The sequence below is a fragment of the Festucalex cinctus genome, chromosome 9 (genome assembly GCF_051991245.1).
Source record: "Festucalex cinctus isolate MCC-2025b chromosome 9, RoL_Fcin_1.0, whole genome shotgun sequence".
In the NCBI taxonomy this organism is placed as follows: Eukaryota; Metazoa; Chordata; class Actinopteri; order Syngnathiformes; family Syngnathidae; genus Festucalex; species Festucalex cinctus.
Window position 1 is genome coordinate 988,511 of NC_135419.1, and position 27,850 is coordinate 1,016,360.

Here is a 27,850-nt window from a genome sequence, read left to right on the forward strand (position 1 = left end):
CGCTTTTTTTTTTTAGTGCTTTTTGTGTCCAAGCATTTACAAACCATTTCTCAAGCCCTTTTTCGCACTGCACTTGCCCAGTGTGGAAGGGTCAAGCGGCAGCATGGAATGACCAACGTGCCCCCGTTGCCGCCGTGGTTATATTTGGCCACACATCAATACACAAAAGTATATAATATTCCGGGAAGAAACTCACACATTTACGGGAAATAAACTCGCAAATTTGCGACATTATAAAGTGGCAAAATTGCAAGAAAAAAAAACAACGATCAAATTTACGAGAAAAAATAAACTTGCAGATTTGCGAGAAAAAAAACAACTCAGGAACGTGCGAGTAATATAATAATTTAATTTTCCTACCTTGACTACCATTGGCCAACCTTTCAGCCGTCTCCCAGTGCTCGTAGCTGCGCAGGATGTTGTTGGTGATGTTGACATGACTGGCCGCCATGTGGTGGATGCGTTGCGGGATAGCTACGCTGCCCGTTGAATTTGTGGCCCCTCCTGATACGCCTCCTCCAACGCCGCCGCTGGCCGGGGAGAGGCTGAGAGAGAGTGGAGACGGGGTCCCGTTGATCCTGCAACACACCGAGTGGCGGTTACACAGTCAATTCTGGAGAGTTCATTTGACTATTTCGAGTGGGACCAAATAGACTCCGGTTTAGAGTAATATTCACACTTGGAAGAGAGTAAAATCAAGTATTGGGTGTATGTGTGGTTGTGACAACCGACGTCATGTCTGCGATTGTTTTTTTGTTTTTTTTAAACTTCCTGAGGGGTTTGTTTGTCTACAAGATTGTTAACTCTTTGACCGCCAAAAACGTTTAATAGCGTTTAGTAAAATCACGATGTATTTATTTATTTTTTTGATATATCAGTGGTCAGTGCAATGTCCAAGTGCAGCGCAGCCGGGGTCAATGAGTTGTGAAATCAAAAACACAGACTACCTATGGCCAGCAGATGGCAGCATTGTATCACTTTTCAATGGTCTGTCGGTGTATGGAATTACTCAACTCAACTCAAGTTTATTGAACCTCGCAGCGGAAGATGCTCGGGCCCTAACTAGAGCTGCAAATTACAATGAAACATGACACAATCTGATGAAATAGAACGTTTTCAAGGCTGACGTGAATGATCAAAGCCTTTGTAAAATTAAACCTATTTTGACAGAGCGTCACTAAGCAAAAAATATTAGTATCAAAGTCACTGTTGTGGAAAAAAAAAATGTATCTTTTCAATTTTCGCTCAAATGACCTATTTTGAAAAGGTGATTACTAAAGAACTGAATAAGGTAGAAACATATTTTTTTTTCTAATAAAAGAATGGAATGCGATCTTTCATGTGTTAGCCATGTTGTTTATGTAGCAAAAGAACACAATATTCTGTTTGTTTCGAAAAATGAGTTAAAATGCTCGAAATCAGCTGGCATTGGGTTGTTTTTTTGATAACGTGTGGCAGTAAAAGAGTTAAGGACGCCGCGGTATTTTGCTCCAGTGAATTCTAAATTCCAAATGATCTCAAGAGCACGCGTATTCGTGTACTCACTTTCCATTTGTCCTCCAGGGTGAGGGCGCTTGATGGGAGCTCTTGGCGGAGTTCTGGTTATACAAAGAGACGCAACAAGAAAAGCTGTCTTAATATACAGAAATCTACGTTACAAGGTGCTCGAGAGCATCACAGTCACGTAATCATTTCAGTTCATTTTTTTCCAGATCCTCAGAGAGATTTTTGCCATGAGGTGCCGTATTGAAACTCCAGTGACCTGATGAGAGGGTGCGAGAGTGATAATTCCATATTTGACACACCTACTGGTACTCCCCATTCACACTTGATAGCTTGGAACACTAAAGAGTCACATTCACACACATTTTTGACCACAAGTGGCGCACCAGAGCTATAATTTCTTTATATTTGATACAGACCAGTGATTCAATTGCGAAATAAATATGTGTGGGGAAGTTATGTTTGAGTCCAATGAACTCTTCATAGCAACAGATTAAGAATAAAAGAACTCCTGATTTTTATTATCTAATAGAACATTGCAGTTGAAAGAGTGGTAAAGAATAAAAAAAAAACACATCAGATAGTCAGAAAGTGTCATGGTTTGGGTTGGGTTTTTATTTATTTTTTTTAATTTAATTTTTACTTAGGTTATGGTTTAGGGCTATTTTGTGTTTTGTTTGATTTTATCCTTGTTTTTCTTAGTTTCAGTCATGATCTGTGTTTTGTGTTGTTGTCCTTGTAAGCATCGTCATGTCCACCTGTGTTTGCCCGCCCTTCCTCATGTGTCCACCAATCAGCACCCTCTGCCAATTGTGTCTTGCCCAGCTGTGTCTAATTGTGTCAATTAGTGTGTGTGTATTTAGTCTCTTGTCTCCCCTCTGTCCGCGTCGATTCATTGTTGTTTTCCCCACTGTCATGTTGCCGGTTTTCTGCCTCGTTGTTCCTCCGTCTTACCTTTTGGAGTTTGCTTTTTCTATTTGTATTTTTTGTATAAAAAAATGGTGGTCGTTTTACCGAACCACCATTTTTATTTCATATGAAAACATCAAATTAGCTGAATATTTATGATCTCATACTTATTACCTTTTGACACACTATTTAAAATCTGTACAGTATATAATGCATTAGTGGTAAGACTGTTTTCATTCGTTAGAATGTGTTTTTATTTTTAATTTTTTTTTTGTCTCCTCATCAGACGCTGCGGTAACAGCCTGCGTGCTGCACGCACGCACACGCACAGCTCCCACAAATTCCCATTCGGTTGCTTCCCAGAAATCCAATCCCATCACCGCAAGTGCGCCACTGTGATAATGACATCCTCCGTAATTAATTAAACGACACATAATTAATCAAAACAAGTACATTAAACCCAACAATTCTCTCTGATGATTGATGGAGCTAATTAATGCGTTAATATCAAAGCGAAAGCATGGATTTTAATAATGCCATGCAAAATTAATGCACAGCACCATGAAAACGAATATGAAATGTGTTGTAATTGGCTTTGAATGTTTTTTTCCCACCCATAGAGTGGAAAATTAGCGAGGAAGTAAAGTCACCATCTTTGCGCGTGTGCGTGTGCGTCACCTTGAAATACTCCATCAGCGAACGCGAGTACTTGACGGCATGGTCTTTCTTCAAATGGAACATCCGCAGATACAGCAGAGACAGACAGCGGTTACTATGGAAACAAAACCATTTAGAAGGCAGATGAATCCTCTGTACAAATTCACCGTAAAAGCCTCATCCTCAATACTCTATTATCTTCATGTCATGCAAAAAAAAGAAGAAGTCAGACTTCATGTCCTCACAGAGTCAGATGAACACCTATAAGGCACATGAAAGGCAAAAAAACAAACACCAAATGTGTTGATCGAATCATCCCGTACTTGTTTTGGTTTTCCTTAACAGAAACAACAGGGATGAAAAACTGAAAAGTCAAAACATACAAGGGCATAACGTTGTAAGGCTGATAAACTTACAAACTGCACATTTGTAATCTTACATATCCATCTGGCATGCTTCCATTGAGACCTCTTCGAAAACCGAGAATCCAGTGAGGACATAGAGAAGCTTTTAAGGCTAATAAAAACATTAGCAGGAATGTTGCCATAGCAGTTTTTTTTATTAATTTATTTTTTATCAGAACTGGGCATCATTTTATCATTTACAGAAAAGTATAACGAGGACTTCTCCTGATGGAAAATGTTGTTCTTCTCAGGAATATTCAAATAATATATGATGGATGGATAGATTTAAAATATTAACAATTAAATAAAGAAATAAATTGTCAAAATTGAGAAATTTAGTTATTTTTTGTCAAGCAGTTCCACAAATATCTTTTGTTCCCCCAAAATCTAATTTTTTTTTTGTAAATATTTAAATAATATATTTTAAACAGTTACGCTCCTGTCCAACATATTTTTTTAAATGCCAAAAAAAACAGTTAATTAATATTTTCTTGGTCATCCATCCATCCATCCATCCATTCTCCGAAAGGCTTATCCTCCAGTTTAGAATGAATAAATAAATGCATTAATAAATGAATAACAATAGCCATGTATGTTCCATACTGTTTATCCTGTTCATGGTTGCATGGACCTGGACTTGGATGACTTGGATAAAAATGTAGCGTCCAAACACGGATTATTATATGGACATAGACAGCTATTAACACTAACATTCATAACATCACTTCGTAATAACGAAACCCACACGGCCTGACAAGTGAGTGAACCACTACATCGTCTCTGAAATGTGTTTTGTTGAACGAATAGAGTCCAATTATGGGCGACAAAATGACAATTAACTATGAATTAACTTCAAGGTTTAATGGAGTGTTCCGATATAAAGAAAAATAGCAATCATACCACAATACAGCAAGTTTCTTCTCAGCTATGGTGGCTGAGTGGCTGGTGAAGTTCTTCAATCTCATGGCATACCTAGAAAGAGAGAGAGAGAAAAAAAAGAAGTAAAAATCTATTCATCAGTTTTCTTTCGTGGCTTGCGAGGCAGAAGACATAATAAACAGCAACATATCGTGCTGATCATTTGACCTTTGGTTATTGATTTTTTCTTTTTTTTTCCTTTTCAAAAAGGAGCTTCAGGGGTCCGATGTTGCCTGCTGACCCAATCAGCTCCGCGCGATCACTTCCTGAAGTGGTTATTAATCAGTCTTATGAAATTCAGCAGTGAGACGTGAATCAGAGAAGGCGACTTGGCCATTTACGTGTAAGGGAAATCGGTCCAATTAATTATTAAATCAATAATTGTTAATTATTAAATTAATAATCAATTGGCTCATTAATTGAAGGAGACTCAAACTTAATATTTAAATTAAGTTGAGCTTGCCTGCGGAGCACCACATCTCTTTTTGATAATTTTATCAGGATAACAGATGAGAACCTCGTTGAATCAGTCATTAAAATGAAGGTTGTGCCCTTACTACAATTTTGTGAGTTCTTTGTTCAGCTTAGAGGTCACTATAAATTGATGAAACACACACACAGTAAACCAGGGGTTGAGTTTTGTGCACGTTTATTCTCTAACCTAGGTGGGATAATCTACTTAGAATTTCAAGAAGCAAAACTAACTACTATGATAGGAAATGAAACGAGAACTAAAAAAATAAAAAAAATAATCAAAGGAGAAAAGAAGAAAAGAGAAACGGTCTTAACCAAGGTGATAGACTTCTTAAATCAAACCAACATGGGACCCACAATCAACCTAGTTTGCACCAATTTGTACTAGGGCAAAGGCCTGCAAAGTTGCACTTACAGATGGGGTTGGTCTGAGAAGCAGGACCCTGGATGGAGACTCGCCAAGCTCGTTTGAAGAAGGGATGAAGAAGGTTCAGTTCAGGAGAGGGAGAGACAGGTCGTCCGGCTGGCCAACTGAGCGTCACGGGGTCAACCTGCTGGCTGGGACGGGCCCTTTTTGGTTTGAGGCCTAGTGTGCCTGGAAAGGCACCATCCGTTTGAGCCTTGTGCAGGGACCAAAAGCAGCGTGTTTCGCTGCGCCTGTCGCTACACGCGATGGCTTCTGTGCGTTGCCGTGTGCTGGAGGTTAAGCTAGCTGGGCTAGCCCTTTGTCTGGCAGCCGCGCCGATGGAGACCAGGAAGGAGCCAAGGAGCAGCGAAGAAGCGGGAGCCAAAGAGCAGCGGAGAAGAGAGAGAGCAGCACGCAGGGAGCGTGCTTTTAAATTGGGAAGGCGGCGGCCTCCACACCAGGGGGGCCGGTTGAGACCACAGTGGAAAGTTACCAGCTGGGGGAGATTTTTGGTAGACTAATCAGATTGAATCTGGATCCCATGTGTGTTAAGATTCTAAGGTCAGAATTCAACCAATGCAACACGTACAATTGACTACCTCAAATGAAATGTTACCTAGCTTACACTGTTAAAACGTGCATACACATGAAAGTTTAGTGGAGAATCTGCCACTGCAATGGAACATTTTCATGACATTTCATGGAGTCAACATTTCACAAATGGCAAACATAACATTTCATAATTCATTGTTCTGTTGCAAAATAAGAAAGTCAAGTTTCTAAGAAGGCTTTTACTGTTCTGATTTGTGTGTGTGTGCGCGTGCGCGTGTCAATCAGAGCATTTGTGGCTGTTTGTGGGGGATGTTCTTGTGCTCCCCACCCCCCACAGTGGCATGTTCAGGCCACAGGAGCTCAATTCCTTTGGAACTGAGGTTGCAAAAAGTTACAACCGGCCGATAATCGTTACAGATCCTCCCTTTGGCGATGGAAACGTTCTTCGACAGAACGTTTCTGTCGACACTTCTAGACGTGGCATCGGCAGGTGGACAGGTGAAGCACAACAATGCAGTTACCAGAGTACAAAGTTGGTGCAAACCCACCCCTCCCCTCCCTTTGCTAAAGCTCGACTCGGCAGTTGGCTATGATGTTATCTTTCCCTCTAGGTCTACACTACGTGTCGTGTATAGAGTGGAAGGGGAAAGTGACAGACGCAACAGGAGAAGAACACGAGAGTGGAAAATAGAAGTCCAATAGTTGTCTAGAGGCCTGTGTAGGAATGTCAATGTGACTGAAAGGGGGCACTTTGGGTTCTTACTATGACTTTGGGTCTTTCTAGGGCAAAAGAAAGCTGTATTCAGGGAGCATGCAGGCCGAGATGGCATTCTTACAACTGAGCTGTTGATGTATCAAACAGATTAGTGCAGCATGTCAAGTCTCAGCGCGGTCACACCTTGCGTGTGAGCGTGCTCTGGTTGGGACACCGAGAAGAAACAAACTGTCTCGTGGTTAGTTTGGTTCAGCTTAGCGTGATGCTAGGCAGATTGAGGACTAGCGTAGTCCTTTTGGTTATTTTGTCGGGAGACGGTAGATTGGTAATTTGTTTGCTACGCGTTGTTAGGCAAAAGGAATCTCGGTCGTGACTCGCGTGTTTCGCCATTTTCAAGTTAACGGTGTTTGGACTAACAGCGTTAACAGTTAAGGTTCTTATTTTAAATAAGAAGCTAATAAAAGCAGTAGCTAAAGGCACATTTCTTACCAATCACTTTAGTTGTTTGGGGAGTCTGCTGAAGTTCATTTGAGTCACTGTACACTTTCTAGGGTGTTTGTTTATGCACATGGTGTCATAAGTATGAGTGCAGGTGTGCGAATGGGTGAAGCACAAATTTAATTGGCTATTCAATGGCGATATGGCGGTTAGGTTTGGCCCTAGCCACTTTAAATATGTCGTTAGCGCATTCATACACAACAGCAGCAAAAATGTGTTAGCCATTAGGCGCCAGGGTGTCTGAAACCACTGTTTGGGAAGGGACCGTTTGGGTCCTGCATCAGTTGGAAAGGCAAATGCACCCATAGGTGCCTGATGGGTGGGAGCTAAAAGCTCCAAGTCATCTTGGATGAACCACAGGAAGAATCACAGGTGTATCTTGTACCTGCTGATGGTGGTCAACAAAGGTGGGCGAGGTTCGTCCCTCAATTGTAACCAAGGAAGTGAGGTCATGGAGGTTGGACCTGATTGGCTGGTCCAGTCCTGTTGTGATGACCTCCCTTTGACAGCTATGTGTCATGTCATGGGCGTATGATGTCATGACCCCCCCTTCGGCTACGTGGAGCCACGAACGGCAGAGATGTGCGGTCCGCGGAGGAGCAAGAAGAAAGCCCATGACAGGAAGCAAAAGGTGACCCCCAAAAGCGAATGTCTTGGCATGAACAGGTGAGCCGTCGACAGGCGAACGAGGAAGGCACGCGGCGGCGGTGAGCCACACAATGAGCAAATGCAAGAGAAGAACAATGGACTGCAAGTTCATTGAAATCAGATAAGTGTTGTTGAGCACAAAGGCTGACAACGTGTGGCCCAAAAGAAGCAGGCGCGAAAGCGGGGGCAGTGAATGGCAGGGCAGTGGTGCGCACCATCTGCATTGCAAGGGTGGGCAGGGTGGGTAACAAATTGCTCAGAAATAGGCACAATGCGCCAAGCAGATTGCAAAGAACAACCACTGTGTTGTTTGGGTTGTTCGATGACAATTTCAAGTGCGATTTCAAGTTCAAAGTCCGCGGTGAAGCTGAATGGTTTGCTTCAAAAGTGAGGACAACGGCCTCAATTTGTGTCATACGTAGCTCAGAGGTGCAATCCAAGTCGCGTTCCGTAAGGTGGCAGAGTTGCACACCCTGAGTGGGACGTTCAACTTGGCCGAGGGGAGAGCTAGTGTTGCGAAGGTGACCTCTTGAGGGCATCTCGGGGACAAGAGGCATGGTCCCCCCTTGAGCTGGGTGAGAGTCCTGGTGTGAGTTTTGTACACTCCGAACAGGTTCACAAGAAGTCTCTGTTAGGCTTACCGCATAACAATTGGCAGTTTTGGTCAGCGGTGCTGCTGGCAGAGGCTGCCGCACCTGTGACCAGATTTTGTGTCGGTCGTAATCTATCAGGGGCTTGAAGCGGCCCAGCAGATCTTGACCAATGAGGAGCGGGACTGATTCCACAGCAGACACGTACACAGGGTGGACCAATTTGTGTGGTCCAATCGTCCAGTGTAACGTTGCCATGGAGTCCAGATGGGTGTTAGTCAGTGCAAATGCACCGATCTCCAATGAGCAGTGGTTGACGCGGAGCGTCCGGCCACTGTTCTTCAGCATGGCTTGAAGTTGGTTGAAGAGCGTGTTGGACATTACTGTAATGTCAGCGCCAGGATCAACCAAAGCGTCATAGTCTAATGTTTGTTCAAGTGTCGTCCTCAAATAGAACTTACGCGATGCACCTTTAATCTTGAGGTTACCTAAGAGCTGTTTGAATGGTTGATTCGACTCGGTAACAGGTGCACTGGCAGAAGGCAAAGAAGGTGCTGGATCCAGTTGGACTGAAAGAACGGTGTTGTCCGACACCTCTGGCTCATTGATGGCTGTCGGCTGACTGTCGTTGGACAATTTGCGCAGCCCATCAAGAACTTTTGTCCAGATGTTGCTGTCAATTGAGGAGTCACCTGACGTGGATGGGGGCTCCTGAGGACTATTTGTGCGGGGAGGTTTCTTTTTGCGAGGTTTTGTTTTCGCAAAGGGTTTCTCCCGTTCACAACCACGGCTGGAGCTATGACTCAACCGCGCAGGTGCACTGCGGCCGTACTGGTGCTTCTGATGAGAACCATTTTGAGGCCGTTGTGCAGGATTTGATGGGGAAGCGGCGATGTCATCGTCGCTTTGCTGTGATTCGGACTGTCGTTCGACCTCGTCTGAACCACCTGCAACATGGTAAACAGAGGATTCCACTGATTTAGCAGCGTTTTCGCGTAAAAACACAAAGGCCTTGGATGCAAGTTCACGTAGCTCTAGGCTACTTAGCGTGCGAGGACAAGTTGTCACGCCCAAGAGGCGGCTTGTGTTTGGGTGGAGGTTGTTCAAAAATAGTGTTTTGAATTCTACCTGTTCTTCCATGTTGGGTTCGTTACGATGCCCAAAGTATGCCTTGCGCAGGCGACTATAATACAGGCTGGGTGATTCCTTTCGGCCTTGTTTTACTGACCAGGCAGCAAGAAAGCTCATTGCTGATACTGGGCCATCAAATTCACGAGACAATGCGTGACACAGTGCTCGATAATCATTCAAGATGTGGATCGGCTGGCGGTCGATCCAATCACTTACTTCTCGAGTTGACGTCAATTTCATGAGGTAAATCTTGTCTTCCGTTGTTGCCTGTGGGAATCTCCTCAAATGAAAATCAAGGTCTTTGAGGTACACAGAAGTGTTATCAGAGCAATCTTGTTTTGGCTGAAATTTCTGAATGTGCTTGGCAATCGTGTCTAACTCTTTTGTAGACATGCCTGGTTGCGCCACATGATGAGGTGAAGAAGCATCTGCTTGTTGAGCAGGAGAAGGAAGGTTGGCAGCAACTGGAGACGCACAAGAAGGCGTGGCGCCTAGCGGGGGTGCCGAAACAAGAAGTGTGCTTCTCGGTAGAAGCACAGAGACAGGTGGGCTTGCTCCTCTCAGTGACACTGCAGAGGGAGGGGGCCCCCGTGTGTGTTGAGCGGCAATTGGAGAAGTGCTTGCCATGGAGCGAGTGGGAACCGGAAGTGGCACAGGTGGCTGAGAAGCAGGTCCAAGATTTGCAGAGGAAGTCTGCTGCACATCAGACAACGTGGCAGCGTCTGAAAAAGGAACAGGTGCGTGCACCACAAGTGGATCAAAATGCAAAGGAGAATTCACCTGAGACAGGTCCTGAACGGGGACCTCCAAAGCAGTGGTTTGGGACGGTGTCAATGGACACCTGGTGTTACCGTGTGGGACTTGTTGCAATTTCGATTCAGCCTGGGATGACTCGTCATCCCGGCCAGTGTTGAAGGATGGATGCTGCAATCGCCGGAGTTTTTCTTCCATTGCCATCAACTGAGATTTCAAGCGAAACGTCTGCCTTTTTCCTTCAGTGCGTTCATTTTTCAAAAGTCTAATCTTTTGAGTTAATTCCGCAATTTCATCATTCGCGAGAGCTAGCAAGTACTTGTCAAATTCATGCTCAGTTTGGAGATCAATCCAATGGGCTTCAGTGGGCTGATTTGATAGTTCTACAATGCATTCTTTTAGCTCACGAATTTCAGATGTGGCATTATGCCAATTTTGTTCATGCGTGCGGGCAGTTTGTGTACTCACTTTGAGTTCCTGTGTCAATTTTGTAACTTGGTTTCCCAAGTCCACGCGGTCAGATTCATGCAACCATGCTTCCAACTCTGTTAGCTTGCTGCTAACTTGGGCGTGAATTTGCTGTTCTGCTGTCAGAACGCTTTTCACTTGTTCGAGTTCATGGTCACTCAATTTCCACCTAGCCACTAAATTCACCATTAGTCGGCTGAGGATTTGTGCCATATCTTCGTGGGTTAACGACCCTTGTTGAGTGTCGCAAACGAGTTGCGCAATGTTGGTGTCAAGAATCTCTGCGCTAGCGCTGGCTGTCGCGTCGGCATAGCCTGGAATGAGATTGTTAGTCACGGTCGCAAGGGCATTTTCCAAAGCATCCATTGTTAAAAGTAGCGTTATGATATCAAAGATATGCGTAAGCTCACTTTACTCAATTTGGAAGGACTAATTGTTAGCCAATTAGACAATGCTGGAAATGCTTAATGCTTAAAGATTGGCTTTTTGGGCCCAATTAGTTGATTCAAAATGTTTTACCAAAATTCTTAAGGCACAGATTAAAGGATGGTATCCAAATATGTTACCAATTATTTTAAATGGCAATGCATTAAATAATTGAGGACCCTCAACAAAGTATTGTGTTAAGCAATTTAGTCTGTTAAATTACTATTAACCACAGCATACGTTTGAGGTTACAGGTTTTAGGAAACAAAAGTCTACTAAGGACAGTCACATTAAATTAAAATTACATTTAATTCAATAGAGGTTTCCAAAAGTGCCTAAAAATTGGGTAAACACTTTTACTACAACGAGAAAAGCTATACACTACTAGTTGAGTGTTGCTTTTAATTAAAACAAAATTAAGTACTTGAAAACGGTGGTTAATTATTTAAACAAACTCTTTGGTTAGTCAATAATTAAAGTTATCAAGCGTTTTAATTTTGTTGGCAAAAGTTCCTCGGCTGCGGTACCGTGAATAGCCACAGGAGGACGCCGTCGGCGTTTAAAACGCAACGAGGCTCCTGTGTGTAGTATAGAGTCGTACTTTTGTTCGATCAATAAAGTTTTATGACTTTACCGCATAGACAAAACAACTCCGTCGCTCGTAAGTGACACAGAATGTGTCTTAAAACGAGTGTTTAAATACCTTGCACAAGTTTTAAAATCGTAGCACTTGGCAAGCAAAGTTGTTAGCAAGACGCCGCTAACGTAAACTTTGTCAATGAGTGGCACGTCACCGGAAGTTGCGCGTGCGTATGTCACCAGCTGTCAATCTGTCAAACACGTTAAATTCACTCCTTACGGATAATCGCGCGTGTTGTTATGCGCGGCACTGACGCCGAATTATCAAGAAGACACTAATAATTATAATTTAAATAAATCAAGGAGCGGAAACCACGGAAACGTTTTAATTCCCATAGGTTTATATCGCGACTACTACTTACTGTAAAACGGTGTTAATTCATTAAACACGACGGAATTAATGAAGATTAAAAAGTGCAAAACGTACAAAAATATTAACCCTAAACTCAGTGTAAACACTTGGTGAAACAGGAGTAGGAAAAATATTATAATGTAACGTTTAAGAGTGGCGAAGACACGTGATGTTAAATTGTCTTAAATCCAGTAAGAATCATAGATTAGGACGGTACAGTAGTAATTTAAATCCCTCGATTAGTTTCAAATCACGGTAACTTGATTATTTAAATTATAAAGTGCTTTGAATGCGATGTTGAAGAAGGCAGACAGTGGGCTCACGGGGGGAGGGGGCTGCGGTGTGTCCCTCTTCACACGTGAGTTGCTAGAAAGCAGGAATCAACTATACTAGCTGTAGTTTGGCAGCTGGCCGTGTAGCAATATGAATATTAAGCAAACAGTAGACTATAAGTGTTAATCAGATGGACATCTAATTCCAACAATTTAAGCGAACTGTATAACTAGTTGTTCAGTGCTACAATTTGGCAGAGACTGGGCTCTCAGTGGGGGGTCACGTGGTGAGATGTGATCCTCTTGGGGGCCACAGCCAAATGAGGAGCGACTTGGAAGTCTGGCCGTTGGGCCCGCCCCTCAAATTAGTTTATTGGTCGACTGGTTTCAAGGGGTGGTTACCTGAATCCCAGTTGAGTTAAGGATACGCCTCCAAAGATGGCGGATCTTAACACGTGTGTTTTACACAAAAGGCTAGCAGTTTTAGCACCATGTGCCTTACGCTAAACCCGACAAAAGGGAGTCAACTTAACACCTTGAGAAGTGTGCTGTGACTCAAATGGTGGTCTGAATGCAGAATTTCGTGCACTAGACTATTTCCTCAGCCTAAAGGCTTGTAACGTAATCAGGTAGCTAAGCTGATTGCGCCACGTGAGGTTTGGAATATATTTTTAACCCAATCAGAATTCGTGACAAGTTAGAAAAAACATTCCCAGGCCTAAAAGTTTTGCATGCAATAAAAAAAATGTGATCGTTACTCTTCCACTTTTGTGTGTGTCACATTCACATAGTCGACAAATTCATTCTCTTCTCAATAACTAGTCGTTAGACTGTTATTTAGTGCTTCAAATACACTGCTTTTATACAGCGGATTGGCTCTGGCATAAAGTTTTAGTTAGGTTGCTATGGAAACGAGCTGAAATTTTCCCAGAAGAACACGCTGCACTAAGCTGTTTTTGGATTGTTACATGTGTGTGTTTCACAAAATATGTAACATAAATTGGCCTCACCAAAGGGGCACCATTATGTAAGGGAAATCGGTCCAATTAATTATTAAATCAATAATTGTTAATTATTAAATTAATAATCAATTGGCTCATTAATTGAAGGAGACTCAAACTTAATATTTAAATTAAGTTGAGCTTGCCTGCGGAGCACCACATCTCTTTTTGATAATTTTATCAGGATAACAGATGAGAACCTCGTTGAATCAGTCATTAAAATGAAGGTTGTGCCCTTACTACAATTTTGTGAGTTCTTTGTTCAGCTTAGAGGTCACTATAAATTGATGAAACACACACACAGTAAACCAGGGGTTGAGTTTTGTGCACGTTTATTCTCTAACCTAGGTGGGATAATCTACTTAGAATTTCAAGAAGCAAAACTAACTACTATGATAGGAAATGAAACGAGAACTAAAAAAATAAAAAAAATAATCAAAGGAGAAAAGAAGAAAAGAGAAACGGTCTTAACCAAGGTGATAGACTTCTTAAATCAAACCAACATGGGACCCACAATCAACCTAGTTTGCACCAATTTGTACTAGGGCAAAGGCCTGCAAAGTTGCACTTACAGATGGGGTTGGTCTGAGAAGCAGGACCCTGGATGGAGACTCGCCAAGCTCGTTTGAAGAAGGGATGAAGAAGGTTCAGTTCAGGAGAGGGAGAGACAGGTCGTCCGGCTGGCCAACTGAGCGTCACGGGGTCAACCTGCTGGCTGGGACGGGCCCTTTTTGGTTTGAGGCCTAGTGTGCCTGGAAAGGCACCATCCGTTTGAGCCTTGTGCAGGGACCAAAAGCAGCGTGTTTCGCTGCGCCTGTCGCTACACGCGATGGCTTCTGTGCGTTGCCGTGTGCTGGAGGTTAAGCTAGCTGGGCTAGCCCTTTGTCTGGCAGCCGCGCCAATGGAGACCAGGAAGGAGCCAAGGAGCAGCGAAGAAGCGGGAGCCAAAGAGCAGCGGAGAAGAGAGAGAGCAGCACGCAGGGAGCGTGCTTTTAAATTGGGAAGGCGGCGGCCTCCACACCAGGGGGGCCGGTTGAGACCACAGTGGAAAGTTACCAGCTGGGGGAGATTTTTGGTAGACTAATCAGATTGAATCTGGATCCCATGTGTGTTAAGATTCTAAGGTCAGAATTCAACCAATGCAACACGTACAATTGACTACCTCAAATGAAATGTTACCTAGCTTACACTGTTAAAACGTGCATACACATGAAAGTTTAGTGGAGAATCTGCCACTGCAATGGAACATTTTCATGACATTTCATGGAGTCAACATTTCACAAATGGCAAACATAACATTTCATAATTCATTGTTCTGTTGCAAAATAAGAAAGTCAAGTTTCTAAGAAGGCTTTTACTGTTCTGATTTGTGTGTGTGTGCGCGTGCGCGTGTCAATCAGAGCATTTGTGGCTGTTTGTGGGGGATGTTCTTGTGCTCCCCACCCCCCACAGTGGCATGTTCAGGCCACAGGAGCTCAATTCCTTTGGAACTGAGGTTGCAAAAAGTTACAACCGGCCGATAATCGTTACATACGCTTTGTTGATCTTTAGCAAAACGTGCGTCCTTCCTCCTATTCCCTCCACTCGGGAGACCAAAGATGCACATTGACAGCCCTGAAGCAAAAGTCAAGAGTGTCTTGCTCAAGGACACTCGTGTAGGATGGATGAGCAAAAACTCGAGTCCTTCAGTTAAGAACGGCTGCCTTCAACTTGTCTCCTGTTATACAAGATGTCGTCTATGACTTCCGCTATTTCATTGTAACTGAGTTATGTACCCGAATAATGCAATATGATTCCAATTGAATGTTTCTGTTTTTGTGTATTTTAGCCACATTTTTTTTTTTTTTTTTTTAAAGATGATCATGAATTGCAATGATCAAGAAGTGACATAAAATGCATGCAGATGGATAATTTTGTGGACCCAGGATTTGTTTTTTCCTTTCTTTTGTTAACCTTTTTTCTTCATTTTTAAACATAAAACTGAATTTCACAGTAATTGAAGTAATTTATATAGTGTGTGGATATCTATTAACATATGGATTTTTGTGCACATCTACTTATACATTTGATAAAAATTTGCAGTGTTCTTTCTAGTAATCATTCCAAGTCAAGTCAAGTCAAGTCAAGTTTATTCACATGCCCACAGTTGACAAATAGCAACGACATCCCCTGATCAAACCAAAAAAGGGCAAGGAAAAAAAACAAAAAAAAAAAACATCAGGGAAAAAAAAATAAAACCTTGAGAAGGGGCCACCAAGTGACATTCTAGTAAAACTGAAAGAAAATGGCAAAAGAAGTTGCTGCGATTGGCTGGCGACCAGTCCAGGGTGTAATAACCCCGCCTAATGCCCAGAGCCAGCTGAGATAGGCTCCAGCACCCCCCGCAGCCCTTGTGAGGAATAAGCGGTCAAGAAAAAATGGATGGACGGATGGATAAAAGAAGTTGTGCAATATTAATGAAAATTATTTCCCACTGTCAGTGTTGTTTTTTTTTTTTTAAAAGGATTAACATCCCTAAAAACTATGAGGAACCACAAACTTTTACACCATTCCAGAGGGGAGAGCAGAGCAGGTCAAATATTGCCAACCAGTATTTATTTGTGAGAATTTCCGACTTATCTTGGGTTGAACTCTCGGATGGAGACGCACATTTGGAATTAAAATCTCACTCAAGTTTATGATCGGTGTCTCAAAAAGCTACTGAGCTACTTGCTAACTTAGCTGTAAAAGTCCGTTTTGTGTTTACAACTTGATTCTTTTTTTTTTCCTGTTTGGTCTTTATGAATAGTTTTCATCCATTTCACTGACCGACGCGACTCGTAACGCATACCTGATGAGCTCGACGGTTTCCGAGTACATTGTGTACGGAGATTTGGCCTCCAGAGGATCCCGCTCCATCGCGTTTCCACACTCAATGAACGAGAGCGCGCCGTCCGCGTAGTTCACCGCTTTACCAAATTTGTCCATCTGCAAACAGAGACGGAGAAAAATGAAACAATTAGACACCTGCACTTTGTATTAGATTGTCTTGTCTTGTCGCAAAATCCGCAGATAAATCGGAGGAAACAATATGTAAATATAAGCTAAATAACAGTTGACTACATTTTAATCAGATAATTATTTTGATCATGTATAATGTTGGAGGCATCATTTGTCCTTGAATGCAATGTTCGCTTGGACAAAATGGTGCAACACAATTGTACAATGTAGTCCTTGAAACAATAATGCACACAACCAAGCTCAATGCTTTATTATTTCTGTGTTTTTATTTTTTTTTCATCTTTGTGTAGCTAACTCCCAGCATGCACCAGTTTGTGTAAGTGTCATTGTGTGTGTAAGATCTTGATCTAGTCGTGCTTGCGGATAAACTTACCAAAGCATCAGCCTTGTGCTTTAGCCTTTTGGCCTCCTGCATATAGTAGTCTGCACTGTGGACACTGCACACAGCACGGAGGACATAAAAATGAGGACATATAAATGGATTCTCGTTTAGTACAATTCCGAATCGATTTTAAATGTCCTAAAATGGATTTTATTTGATACTGTCTTGCCATTGTTTGTGTACTGGGAAGGCAGTTCATGTTGTACCCGATTTGGCCAATTAGGGGCAGTGTGGTTCCGTGCATTCTGATACACAGTTAAGTTGTAGCCACGTTAGAGAGTAGAAGGAAAAAGTCACGATTAGATCAGGTTATGCCAATAAAAGTTGTTATTTTGCAGCATATGCCGGCGAGTAATGTTAAGATTCTTCTCTGTATACATTCCTGAAGCGTTTTGTATGAATGGCCGTTCTTTTGAGGGATAAAAGTGCCGCGAGTCGCGCGCTACTTAGCATGAGCGAGTACAATCATGACCATTTATTTGCTCATCTATAAAATGAAGCAGTCAATCAAATACTTTTTGAAATGAAAATCGACTCTGAATCAAATTGCCACCCAAAATTCGGAATCGAATCTCGTGAGACAGTCAAAGATTCCCACTCCCTCATATAAATAGGCATAAATAATACAAGTCATTCAGCCAAAAACAACCAAAAACTCTTCTTCATGTTCAAGTGAAAACAAAATAAATGTCTACATGGTGGGTCCAAATATAACTCAGGCGGGGTCACGTGGTGCTTTATAATTGAACGCAGGAAGATAAATGTCTTAGACAGTTAGAGTAGACTCAGGGAAAATGTGTTTTTTTTTTTTTTTTTCGGATGAGGATCTGCGCTTTCCTACACGACTTGATTTATTTATTTTAGCTTAAACAGGCTCGACTGTGCAATTAAATCATATGAGTCATCTTATTCAGCAAAATAAACATGAAGTATGTCTCTGCTAACAAAGGGGAACATTAAGAGTCCAAGATAAAAATGGAAAGAAAAAAAAACAAGTTAAATGTAAGCCATAATTATTGGGTTCGGGTTGTATTTTTCGTGTAACTGTCTCTGTGTTTGCACGTACGTGTCACTAAAGGACAGTCTTGGTCTGGGAGGTTCTGCAGGTTCTGTCAGAGGTTCTGACCACGCATCTGAGTTGGACTGTCCGTTGGCATGGAAACTGTCTCCGCAGGGCTTCTTGCTATGATGATCTGTTTGCTGTTAGAAGGGAGGGACCGGCAAGCTTTTTGATGATATAACAATATACCGTCATAAATAAGCAATTTAGCAGCTCCAGTTAACAACCGTGCACATCTTCAGACTTACACTTGTGGCAACATTCCTGGCATGTGATAATCCTCTGCTCTCTCCTCTCCTGTGTCTGTGTGTGGAGGAAGCCGCCGCCGAGGTGGCGCCGCCGCCGCCATCCTGGCCGAGAGATGAACTGCTCTCACAGGTACGTTTGTGAGGGGGCTCTTCAGAAAGCGGGGACAGTAGTGGAGGAAGGAGCTTCTCATCTTGCCGTCGGGACTGTTTCCGGTTTAGAGATCTGAGGAACACGCACACGGGCACTTTTAAAGACGCAATAAATGTGCCGGCGGATCTGACGAGACGCTCGCTTTAACGTTTGAGCTTATTGCATCGAAATGGCGTGACGTCATATTTGTTGAGGAAATACATTTTGGCGGTTTGGAGCAATATGGCAGCTTTGTCTTCATACTTTCAAGTAAACAGCTAAATATGAGGAGGATGAGTCATAAAAATGTTTTTTTTTTTCCCCCCCTCTAAAAAAAATAAAGCCATGAACATCGTTGTGTTCCAATGTGCACTCCATCATCCTAATCCTGAAATAAACATACCACAGATTGCCAGTTGATGTTGACCTCATTCAGTTTTGTATTTCCCAGTCCTAGAACCTGATTGTCGGGTCTTGTAGTGCATGGAAACATTCAATTAAAAGGAGAAATTCATTTAAGAAAGAACTGTAAAAGGAACTTAAAAAAAAAACATTAACCTCTTCGTTTGTATTATACAAAGTAAAATGGGGTAAAGCTACCCAAAATGTCAAGCAGCATTTACATGTGTGGTTTTTCGTGCTTCTGGAGCTGAAACAGAAAAACCCAGAATCTTTCTGTCCGTCTGTCTAAGTGACTAAGTGAAAAAAAAAAAAAAAAAAATAAAATTCCATGTATAATACCTCCCCCACAAACCCTTGTCAAATCAGCCTTAAAAAGCAATTTGTTCCCTCTACTTGTGTATTATACGGTCCCTCAGTTTGCTGCTATCTTCTATTATAAGTAAATAATATGAATAAATAGAAATTCACAAACATACCAATAAAGTTTAAATGCCCCAAAATGGACAAAATTTGTTTTTTTGTACTGTACACTCTGCTAGTAAGCTATTTTCTCTTATCGCTTTACTTTGAAATATTTTTGACTCTATAAATGATTTTTAATATTGTACTTTTAATTAAACTTTTTAAAACATACTGAGTTCCATTGTGTCTGAAATGCAATATAAATCAGTGGTTCATTTTTTTTTTAATTTTTTTTTAAACCCCTAGGTACTGCCAAGATACTGGTATATGTCTAAACCATGTGAAAATGATTTGTTTGTTGTAACAACCCCCTCGATTTGGGATCTCTTTTTTTTTTTCTTAAAAAAAAAAAAAAAAAAGTCTTAGTCAGCATTTTATAGTAGACATAGACCACAATGTTGGATATGTTCTACCTAAATATCTGGAAATGTTCAGAATAACATTAGCATATGCATAGTCTATCACTTGTGGGGAAAATAATCTATATCCAATGTAACCACAACGTCTTCTATGATGGTTATCTATCTCAGGTTTTTTTTTTTTTTCCAGGTACACACTGTGCCCCCCTTACAAGAACCAAGCTTGGTACTTGGTTTTTCCCTCCCACTTCCTATTGTTTATTTTTATTTTTTAATAACTAAAATAAGAAACTCGGAGTGGTGAAAGCCCTGTTTGTCATGATTGTTTTCATGTTGTGACTGGGAAAATTGCCCTATCAGGTATCAATAAAATAATGTGAATGTGAACAAACATGTTCTTTGAATAAATGTACTTGTCAATTCATTTTGTCCTCTAAATCTCTTCAAAACATGGAGAGCAAAAAAAACAAAATTCTGAATACTTTCCGTGCTGTGCTATCCACCATATGATGTTGAGAGACTTCACTTGTAGTGGAATGATAGTTTAGAAAGTTAAAGTGCTCTTTTCTTTCCCTTTCCTGATGATGAATCCCTCAGTTGCCTCATTGTAGCTCCTGTGACTCATATTGTTTGCAACACCAGAGATAATATTTTTTTGTTTTTCCTCTCCCGAGAAGCTCTGGGGGGTTGATGCAATGCAAAAGTTGCTGAGCTTGCAGAACAGCACCGCAGGCCTCCACATTAGTGATAATATACAAAACCTGGGAGACAAAACTAATTAGTGGCTGAGCGTGCGAGTGTGCGTGTGTTTGTCTGTGCGCTGTACACAATAATGGATGTGAGCAACGTGCATGACTATGCTAATATGCACACGCTTCTAAATGAAATGCTGGTAGGTGTGTGTTTTCCAGGGCAGTTATGAATATTTGAGGATGACAACTACCAACCAATGTTGAAGCACAAAATGACCACATGATATCTGCCAAATATTATTTATGCATTTTATGAAATGTTGGATATTTTCCAGCTTTCAAATTTGCAAAGCCGCTTTTCCCAAACTCTCATTTTCCGCCATTAATTTATTATTGTCACGATTTCACCGACTGAGCGGCGATAATCTGTCAAAAGTCACAGATTAGAAAATGGTGAAAGGCTCCGAGTCGGGTAATCACATCAGCCAGTTTACAGCTACTATAAAAAGCCTCTTGGGTGAAATACAGACACACTGAGCACACTGAGGCGTCTGCCGCACAATGTCGAGGGTTCAACTCCAGGTCACCCCCGACTTTCCCTCCCTTCTTTCCTTGCTATATAACCGCCATTGTGATGAGATGCTTAGTAAATCTCAGTCGACGCCACGTTGATTTTTATGCAACGAGAAAGTCGGCTTCATCTGTTTTTAGAAATTCACAAAGAGGACATCGAATGTCATTAGTGTCATCATGAAATTTGTGCCCCCCCCACTACTTTCATTAACATTCCATTTTAATTGAAACCACTTTGTGGTTTAGGAGGTTTTAAATATGGATCCTTCGTCATCTCTAGCAGTGAGTTAGGCGGAAGCATTTGGCACTTGTTATGGATCAAAAATGACCAAGGAAGATTTGGACACTTTTGCAAGCTTGCCCTCTTTCTCCGCACATACTATATATATATATATATATATATATATATTTGTGTATACTGACACACGCCGCGTATCATTGAACATAACAGCGTGTGTGCTGAGTGTCAGTACTTACTCCATGGAGTTGTTTTTGTGGTTGTGTATTGGGGAGATACAAGGTGGAAGGAGCTGACAGTCTTTGTCCAATTGTAGCTTTTTATTGCTGTTGCCGGATGGCTCCATGTGGTCCAACTGGGAATAGAAAGAAGACAAACAACGAGTTGGAAAAGGCGGCGGGGATTGTGCACAACAAGCAAGACAAAGTCAATTTATAGCCACGGGGCAGTGGAGGCTTGTCAGTAGAGGGTGCTAGACGCATGACGCAATATTACTGTCCTTGACGATAAGAAGTAATCATGTAAAATGCAAATAATTTGAAATATTTGTATTTAATTTTAGATGAGCAAAATAAATAGTATATAGGTAATGAGTTAACAAGAGTAAAGTAACTCATGGATTTCCCTTCCGACTATCGTAGCTCAGTGATTAACTCATTTGCTCCCAATAACGTGTAAATACGTTTTTTTTAAATGTTTTAAGTGTCCCAAAGACGTATTTATACGTTTTTTGTTTTGTTTTTATGCTAGAGCATACAAAAGGCTTTGATGCAGCCTCTCAACTGCAAAGAACGGTTGCAGAAATGGTAGTTATTACACAAATGGCCAGCAGGTGGCAGCAGAGAAAAGGAGACCATCCAGGGTCATGTAGAAAAAAAGCTAAATTACTTACAATTTTAAATAGATTTGTGAAAACTGATGAAACTTAGCTCTCTTCTAATGCTAATTGCTGCAATACGGAAACAGATAGAAACATACTTTTCTTTCCTGATGAAAGAAGAGACTTTAATCTTTCTTTTGATGGGTTCCATGTTTTTATAGCAATTGAACCCAATATTCTGTGGGCCTTGCAAAATCAGTCAAAATACAGTAAAACAGTCGGGAGCGAACTGGATTGCAAAATGTGAAAATGGCGGCGAGTGAATGAGTTAACCCTCCATAAATGTCTGCATAGACATTATTTCTATGGATGTCTACATATTGTAAGTCACACAGTACTACAGCCTTCACTTGCTGTGGATTTATTTCAAATTTTACATCTAATTGTAACTCTGTAACTTTGAAGGTACGCTAGCTCGCATTGGTAGCTAGCTCGGAATCAGGTGAGAGAGAGCGCGAGAGCTAGCTAGTAGCTAGCTAGCTTTAGGGTCAGTAACCAACCAGGTAGCCTGAATTTGTTTTATTCCGTATTTTGTATTGTAATACAGACTAATTTAATGTCTGTATAGAAACGTCGTCATGATGTTTTTGAAGTACTTTGCAAGTCAAACCGTTTCAACCTTGTGTTTTCGCTTGCTCTTGCTGGTGTGCTTCTCTGTGGGGACCAGCGAGCTGCCAGTAGCTTGCCTCCTGTGTTTTCCTCCGCTCTCTCCTCTTTCCGTCCTGCCAGGCAGCCTCGGAAGACTCTTCTCCTGCACGGGGGTGTTGTCCAGCCCCCTCGGCCCCTGGCATCCCTTTTCTCTTCTTTCCGTCACCTTGTCTCGCTCTCCTAGGTTGAACCTTTCTCTCTCCTCTCTGTCCGCCTGCCTGTCCCTCTCCGTTAATCTGCTGCTGTCACACTGCCTCTCTGCGTCGTGCGCTAATGGCTCATTTTCTTCATTCTGCTGCTCCCCTTTCGGTAACTTGGCTCTTTCCCTGAGGCCTTGCCACTCTCTATCACCTTGTTTTTGTCTCTCTCTGTCCGACGCCATGACCCTTTCCCCTGACCTCTCGCATCCTCTTCCTTCATTTCCGTCTTTTTCGATCATCCCCAGCCGAGATGTTTGACCAAAACTCTGGCCCGGCACCCTGTTAAGCAAGCTCAGGTCGATTTTCACCCATAGACTCTGAGTCTCGTGGTATTCCATAAGTGGGGAGAGAGGCAAATCTTGTCCCATGTTGAAGTGTGGTGACAAGGACTCCGGGTTCTTGCACGGTCCACCGAACCCTCCCGGGTCAGGAACAGAGATGCCAAATGACCCACTTATGTTGATAATGCTTAGCGTGCTACTACTCCCAGTGCCGCCGCTGCTGCTACTAGCGCTACTACTAATACTGCTGGTCACACTAGTGCCACCATCTTGAACACAAAGTCCCTTCCCTCCGAAGACTCCCAAACTTCCCATAGTGCTGGCCGAGCCAAAACAGTGAAGAGGGGGGGTGTAGGAATTGGACTGAGGCTGCGTGTTAATTGCCGCACGTGTTGACTGAAGCGGCAACGCGGGGATTTTCACGACTTCCTCCGAATCCGACTGGCATTCCGACGAGGAGGAGGAAGAATCCGTTTCGACAAACTCTCTGGACTTGGGTGTGATTTTGCTACTCGGGCCTCGGTGCTTTCTCTTGTCCTGTTTGATGACAAGTAAAGCATGAAAAATAAAATCAGTCTTCACAACTGTGGACAGGATGAGACATTAAAGATCATGTATAGATAATAAGCCCACAATTATTTGGGTTTATTTGCTTTTATTGGCTCATGTTGCTCACTGGCTCAACATACCATCCATATTGGTAATCACCAAGGTTATTTTAGTTCACTAAAACTAACAAAATAACTAAACTAATAATAATAACGTTAACGAAATAAATTAAAAACAAAAATGCTTTTTAAAAAACGAAAACTAACTGAAACTACAGTTTACAAAACAAACTATAATTATAGTGAAAATGTCTTTCGTTTTAGTCTTTTGGTAATTAATTTAATGTATGAGCCTTTGGGGTTGATTTTAAATGTGGTGTTGATATTAACCGGAATAAGGACGTTTGAAAGTGTGTCACACAGAAGTGACGTCATCTAGCAGCAGCCAGTAGAAAAGCAACTTCAACGTCACTCCCATGGTGTTTTTTTTTTTTTAAATATTGTGCACAAATAATACACTTAAAAATAATAATAATAATAATAATGAACCTAACGAAAACTAAATTAAAACTATAAGCATTTATTAAACAACTAAAACTAATAAAAACTAACAGAACCATATTGAAAACTAATGAAAACTAACTAAATTTAAAAAACAAAACTCAAAACGAAATAAAAATGAAAATTCCAAAACTATAATAACCCTGGTAATCACTTAATTTTCTAGCACAGAAAAAAATACATAAAGGTGCTCTTGTGCCTCTGCCAGTTTAGCGTAGTATATCGACTGATGTAGAACTTGGCAAAGTAAGCCAAATATGTATTTTCACAGCATACGATAATGATGACATAATGCAAACAAAGGCAGAGCAGACAGACGTGTTTTACTGATCTGTGAAACGAAACACGTTTTGGCTCGCTATTGTTTGAATGTGGCCGACATTCGCGGCTCACACGTCACGCAAATGCAAGATGATGTCTGTCGCACGCACATGAAGCGGCCATCTTTGCCATGAACACTTGACAGACTTTACAAATTGTCAGTGCAAAACTCCTTAACGTTCACTGCCAGCCCAGCAAAAATGCATCATTTGGCGTCTTTTTCCGTCCATGGCAGTGAATGAGTTAAGAAATGTTCAAAGATTTTGCATTCTGTTAGTCTAGAATGCCAAGTAGAGATTGTACATGCAACTAATTAAGCCATGCTCATTAACTAAGGTCAAGCCTTTAGTGGAATCAAGAAACATAATTTGTTGAACTTGGAACTACTATTATTGGCAAACATAAAAGGCGTGTAAAGAATGTAGGTTTGTGGTTTGAACTTGTGACTGCTTAACTGAATCATAAACATTTCAGAAAACCGTGGAAGATGTCAAGGTCATGCCTGTCTTGTTTTCTGCATGACAGATTAGTTTGCCGTTTACTTGCTCTCGAGGTCGTGTATGAGGTCATATATTTTCACTTGCTGGATTCTGCCTGTTTTTATTCGTATCTTTCCCATGTGTTCTCATGTTTCTTTTTCAAAAGGCGACAAACACAAAGCCCGAAAGGTGAACTCGATCACAACGCACCGTCAGTGGTGCGTAAAAGCGATCGTTACTTCCTGTGTTCCTTTAAAGGTGCTCGTATTGATCTTTGGATGAGTCAAGATTACTTGAGGGTTTTTTTTTTTTATAACATTCGTGAGTTTTCATGACTTGATTATTTAAAAGCTCCAGATTTTTTGCTAAGGATCCAAATCACCCTCAACTCAGCCCAGAGGATATAAAATTTAATATCAAACCCTTTGCTTGCTACGATTAGTCTTTAAACAACAATAGTAGTAATGATAACAAACAATTTCATTTGAAGTACTATGAATTTGTGTGTGCTTTCTCAGCCTACTAAATAACACATTTGATTTATTTTGTCATCTACTGCATTCTCACGCTGTATTTCAACCAGCAAATATTGATCCAGAATACCCGAAGATGAAGCGCTCATTGGATAATGCGAAGCGACATTTCTTCCCGCCATTGTTTCACAACACAATGCAAAACTAACCTGGTTGATGCTGACAGTCGGTATTGGCACAGTTGTTTGCTGGAGTGCGAGTGGTTGTACAACTGTGTTATTTGAGTTGCTGGAACTTCGAGGTTCTTTCCTGGGAGCTGTTTTCCCACTGGGTGGTTTGGTTCTCGGCCTGGGCGGGTTCTGATGCTCCAGGGAGGAAGGAGGGTGCAGGTCCTTTTCCCTCACTGCAGGGCTACTGACCACACAGCAATTATGAGAAGCGGGAGGTGATTAAATAAACAAAAAAAAAAAAAAACATGTTTAATATAAAAAAAATAAAAAATAAATCTAGTTACTAGCTGCTCTGTTTTACTTTGAATGACAGCAAACTTCATCCACAAAAATCCTGAATACGTTTACTTAATTTTGAACATAATGATATAATGAAAGCCAAAAACATTTTTTTTTTTTTTTTTTTTTAACTTGCACATGCACAAGTCAATACCCAATGGGATTATGGGAAACAATGCTAAGTTATTAGCATTTAGCGGCTGTACTTGCAAATACGTTTAAAAGTATTTTCAAATACGATCGAGCGTATTTGCAAGTCAAAGATTTTTACATCACATGGGCACTTTCACGATATAATTTGAGAAAAACTAATATTTTTATTGCTACAAATGAGTTTTTTTTTAAAAGTTAATCTGAAGTATAATGTGTTTTTAGAGGGATTTTTTTTTTTTTTTTAAACACTAAAGATGTTGTTTGGCAAATAAAAAGGGGCCGATGGCCTAAAATGGAAATTGACTCTCAATGGACATCGGTTAACAATATCAGAAATTCAGCTTTTGCACAATTAACAAAAGTCAGTATTCACAATATTAAAGTGGAAGTCAAGTCAAAGATGCCCACAGAAAAAAAAAGTCGAAACACAGAATTTTCCGTAAATATTATGTTTGTGAAATATGAATGAATCAGCACAATCCAGCTGTTATTATCCATCCTCGGGGCGGCCATTTGGCCGCTTGCAGTCCATTGAAAACGATATCGTAGTCGCCCAGGGCTCATGTAACAACCAATCATGGCTCACCTTTTTGTCTGAGTTTGGTCATGTGACGTTCGCAAACTGATCCTTTTCAAATGAGTAAACGCGTGTATTCATTCAATTCGTTTCCTGCCAAAGAGCAGCTCATCATGTTTGACATATTATATTACCTTTGCTTTTCCGATTTGAAGTTAATGTTTGAAGTGTTTTTATTTGCCAAACGATGACCGGTGGACGTTTTCCCTCAATGTTCGTGCGTGTTCCTTCCTCCCTCACCTTTGTTGGTTTGATCTGCTCCATGTCTGACTCTGATTATCCTCCACACTGTTTGACCTCTCTGTCCGTCTGGGCTGCTTCTTCCCTGTCGTGGTCCTCCTCGGCGTGGCGACCTCTTGTCCGGACATCAGTCCCGGCGACAGCCTCATCTTTGACCTCTGACCCTCACCCGATGTCTTCTGGCTGAGTTTGGCCTTCGTTTTCTCCCTGCCTGGGCTGCGAAACACAAACATGATTGATTTTTTTTTTTTTTTAATGGGAAGAACATCACTAAGGTCACTCAACCTTCAATACAAACCCCAAAACAAAATTGACAAATTTTGTATTTGATGTATTTCCTATGTTGAAGCAGATGAATGCAGTTGTTACCAGAACGTTCCCCTGGCATCTTTGTGCTCCACCGCTGGCGCTGTGGGCAGAGCAGCACCGCCGGCTCCACCAGGTTTGCTTTTGGCCGCAGCACCGACTCCTGCTGCTTCGCTGCGCTGTGAGAAGGTTTCCTGACTCTGGGTGACGGAACCTGGCCAGTGGATGGTTAAAGCACAGACTTTCCAGATTCATTCAACCAAGGTGACTAACGTCCGAGTTAGAAATCGTCTTTTTTATTATTTTTTTTGGACGTTTGTATACACAATTACCAACCTGTGCCATGATGATCTTGCTGTGGGGCTACCGGAGGTTTCGTTTGAGCTTGGACTTTGTTCAACCAGCTGTCCAGCTGCCACTTGTTAGTTGAGGACGGCTCAGGCTGCAGGGTAGCAACAAATATTTCACATATAGCAGCACACTATATGCATCTTTATACAGGTATAAGTGGTGTCAAAATTAGTATATTAATTTTGAGTTCATTTAAAATTCCTTGAACGCCACAATTTTAAAAAAAGTACAATTAATGAGCGTCCGTTACTTAGAAAGCCTGTTCAAAATTTTGCAGAGATAAATGTAATAATAATGCATACATTTGTGGAGACTGGGGTCAAGTTGGATTTTACAATTTTAAAAATGTGTTGAGTTTCACACATTATTTCATGTTAAAGATTAGATATGTGCTTAATATGAAAAGGAAATGCACTGAGATGTCACCAGTGTCTTACAGATGACCTCAGCACAAATATATC

The 27,850-nt window shown here is 41.5% G+C and overlaps 1 protein-coding gene across 3 annotated transcripts in view; it reads right to left on the reverse strand.

Annotated features, from left to right (window-relative positions):
• Positions 1–27,850, reverse strand: part of aff2 (AF4/FMR2 family, member 2) — a 145,562-nt gene that overhangs the window by 2,885 nt on the left and 114,827 nt on the right. Inside the window, exons 14-27 of one of the 3 annotated variants that reach the window (XM_077531915.1) lie at positions 27,375–27,480; positions 27,102–27,252; positions 26,733–26,948; positions 25,463–25,664; positions 22,362–23,408; positions 21,102–21,217; positions 18,007–18,229; positions 17,765–17,898; positions 16,690–16,753; positions 16,147–16,283; positions 4,374–4,445; positions 3,091–3,184; positions 1,546–1,598; positions 361–578 (exon numbers count right to left, since the gene is read on the reverse strand). In XM_077531915.1, coding sequence (XP_077388041.1) covers positions 361–578; positions 1,546–1,598; positions 3,091–3,184; positions 4,374–4,445; positions 16,147–16,283; positions 16,690–16,753; positions 17,765–17,898; positions 18,007–18,229; positions 21,102–21,217; positions 22,362–23,408; positions 25,463–25,664; positions 26,733–26,948; positions 27,102–27,252; positions 27,375–27,480 — 2,833 coding nt within the window. Of the gene's footprint in view, positions 1–360; positions 579–1,545; positions 1,599–3,090; positions 3,185–4,373; positions 4,446–16,146; positions 16,284–16,689; positions 16,754–17,764; positions 17,899–18,006; positions 18,230–21,101; positions 21,218–22,352; positions 23,409–25,462; positions 25,668–26,732; positions 26,949–27,101; positions 27,253–27,374; positions 27,481–27,850 lie in introns of all 3 variants that reach the window. The other 2 variants (XM_077531914.1, XM_077531913.1) reach the window with 2 other exon arrangements.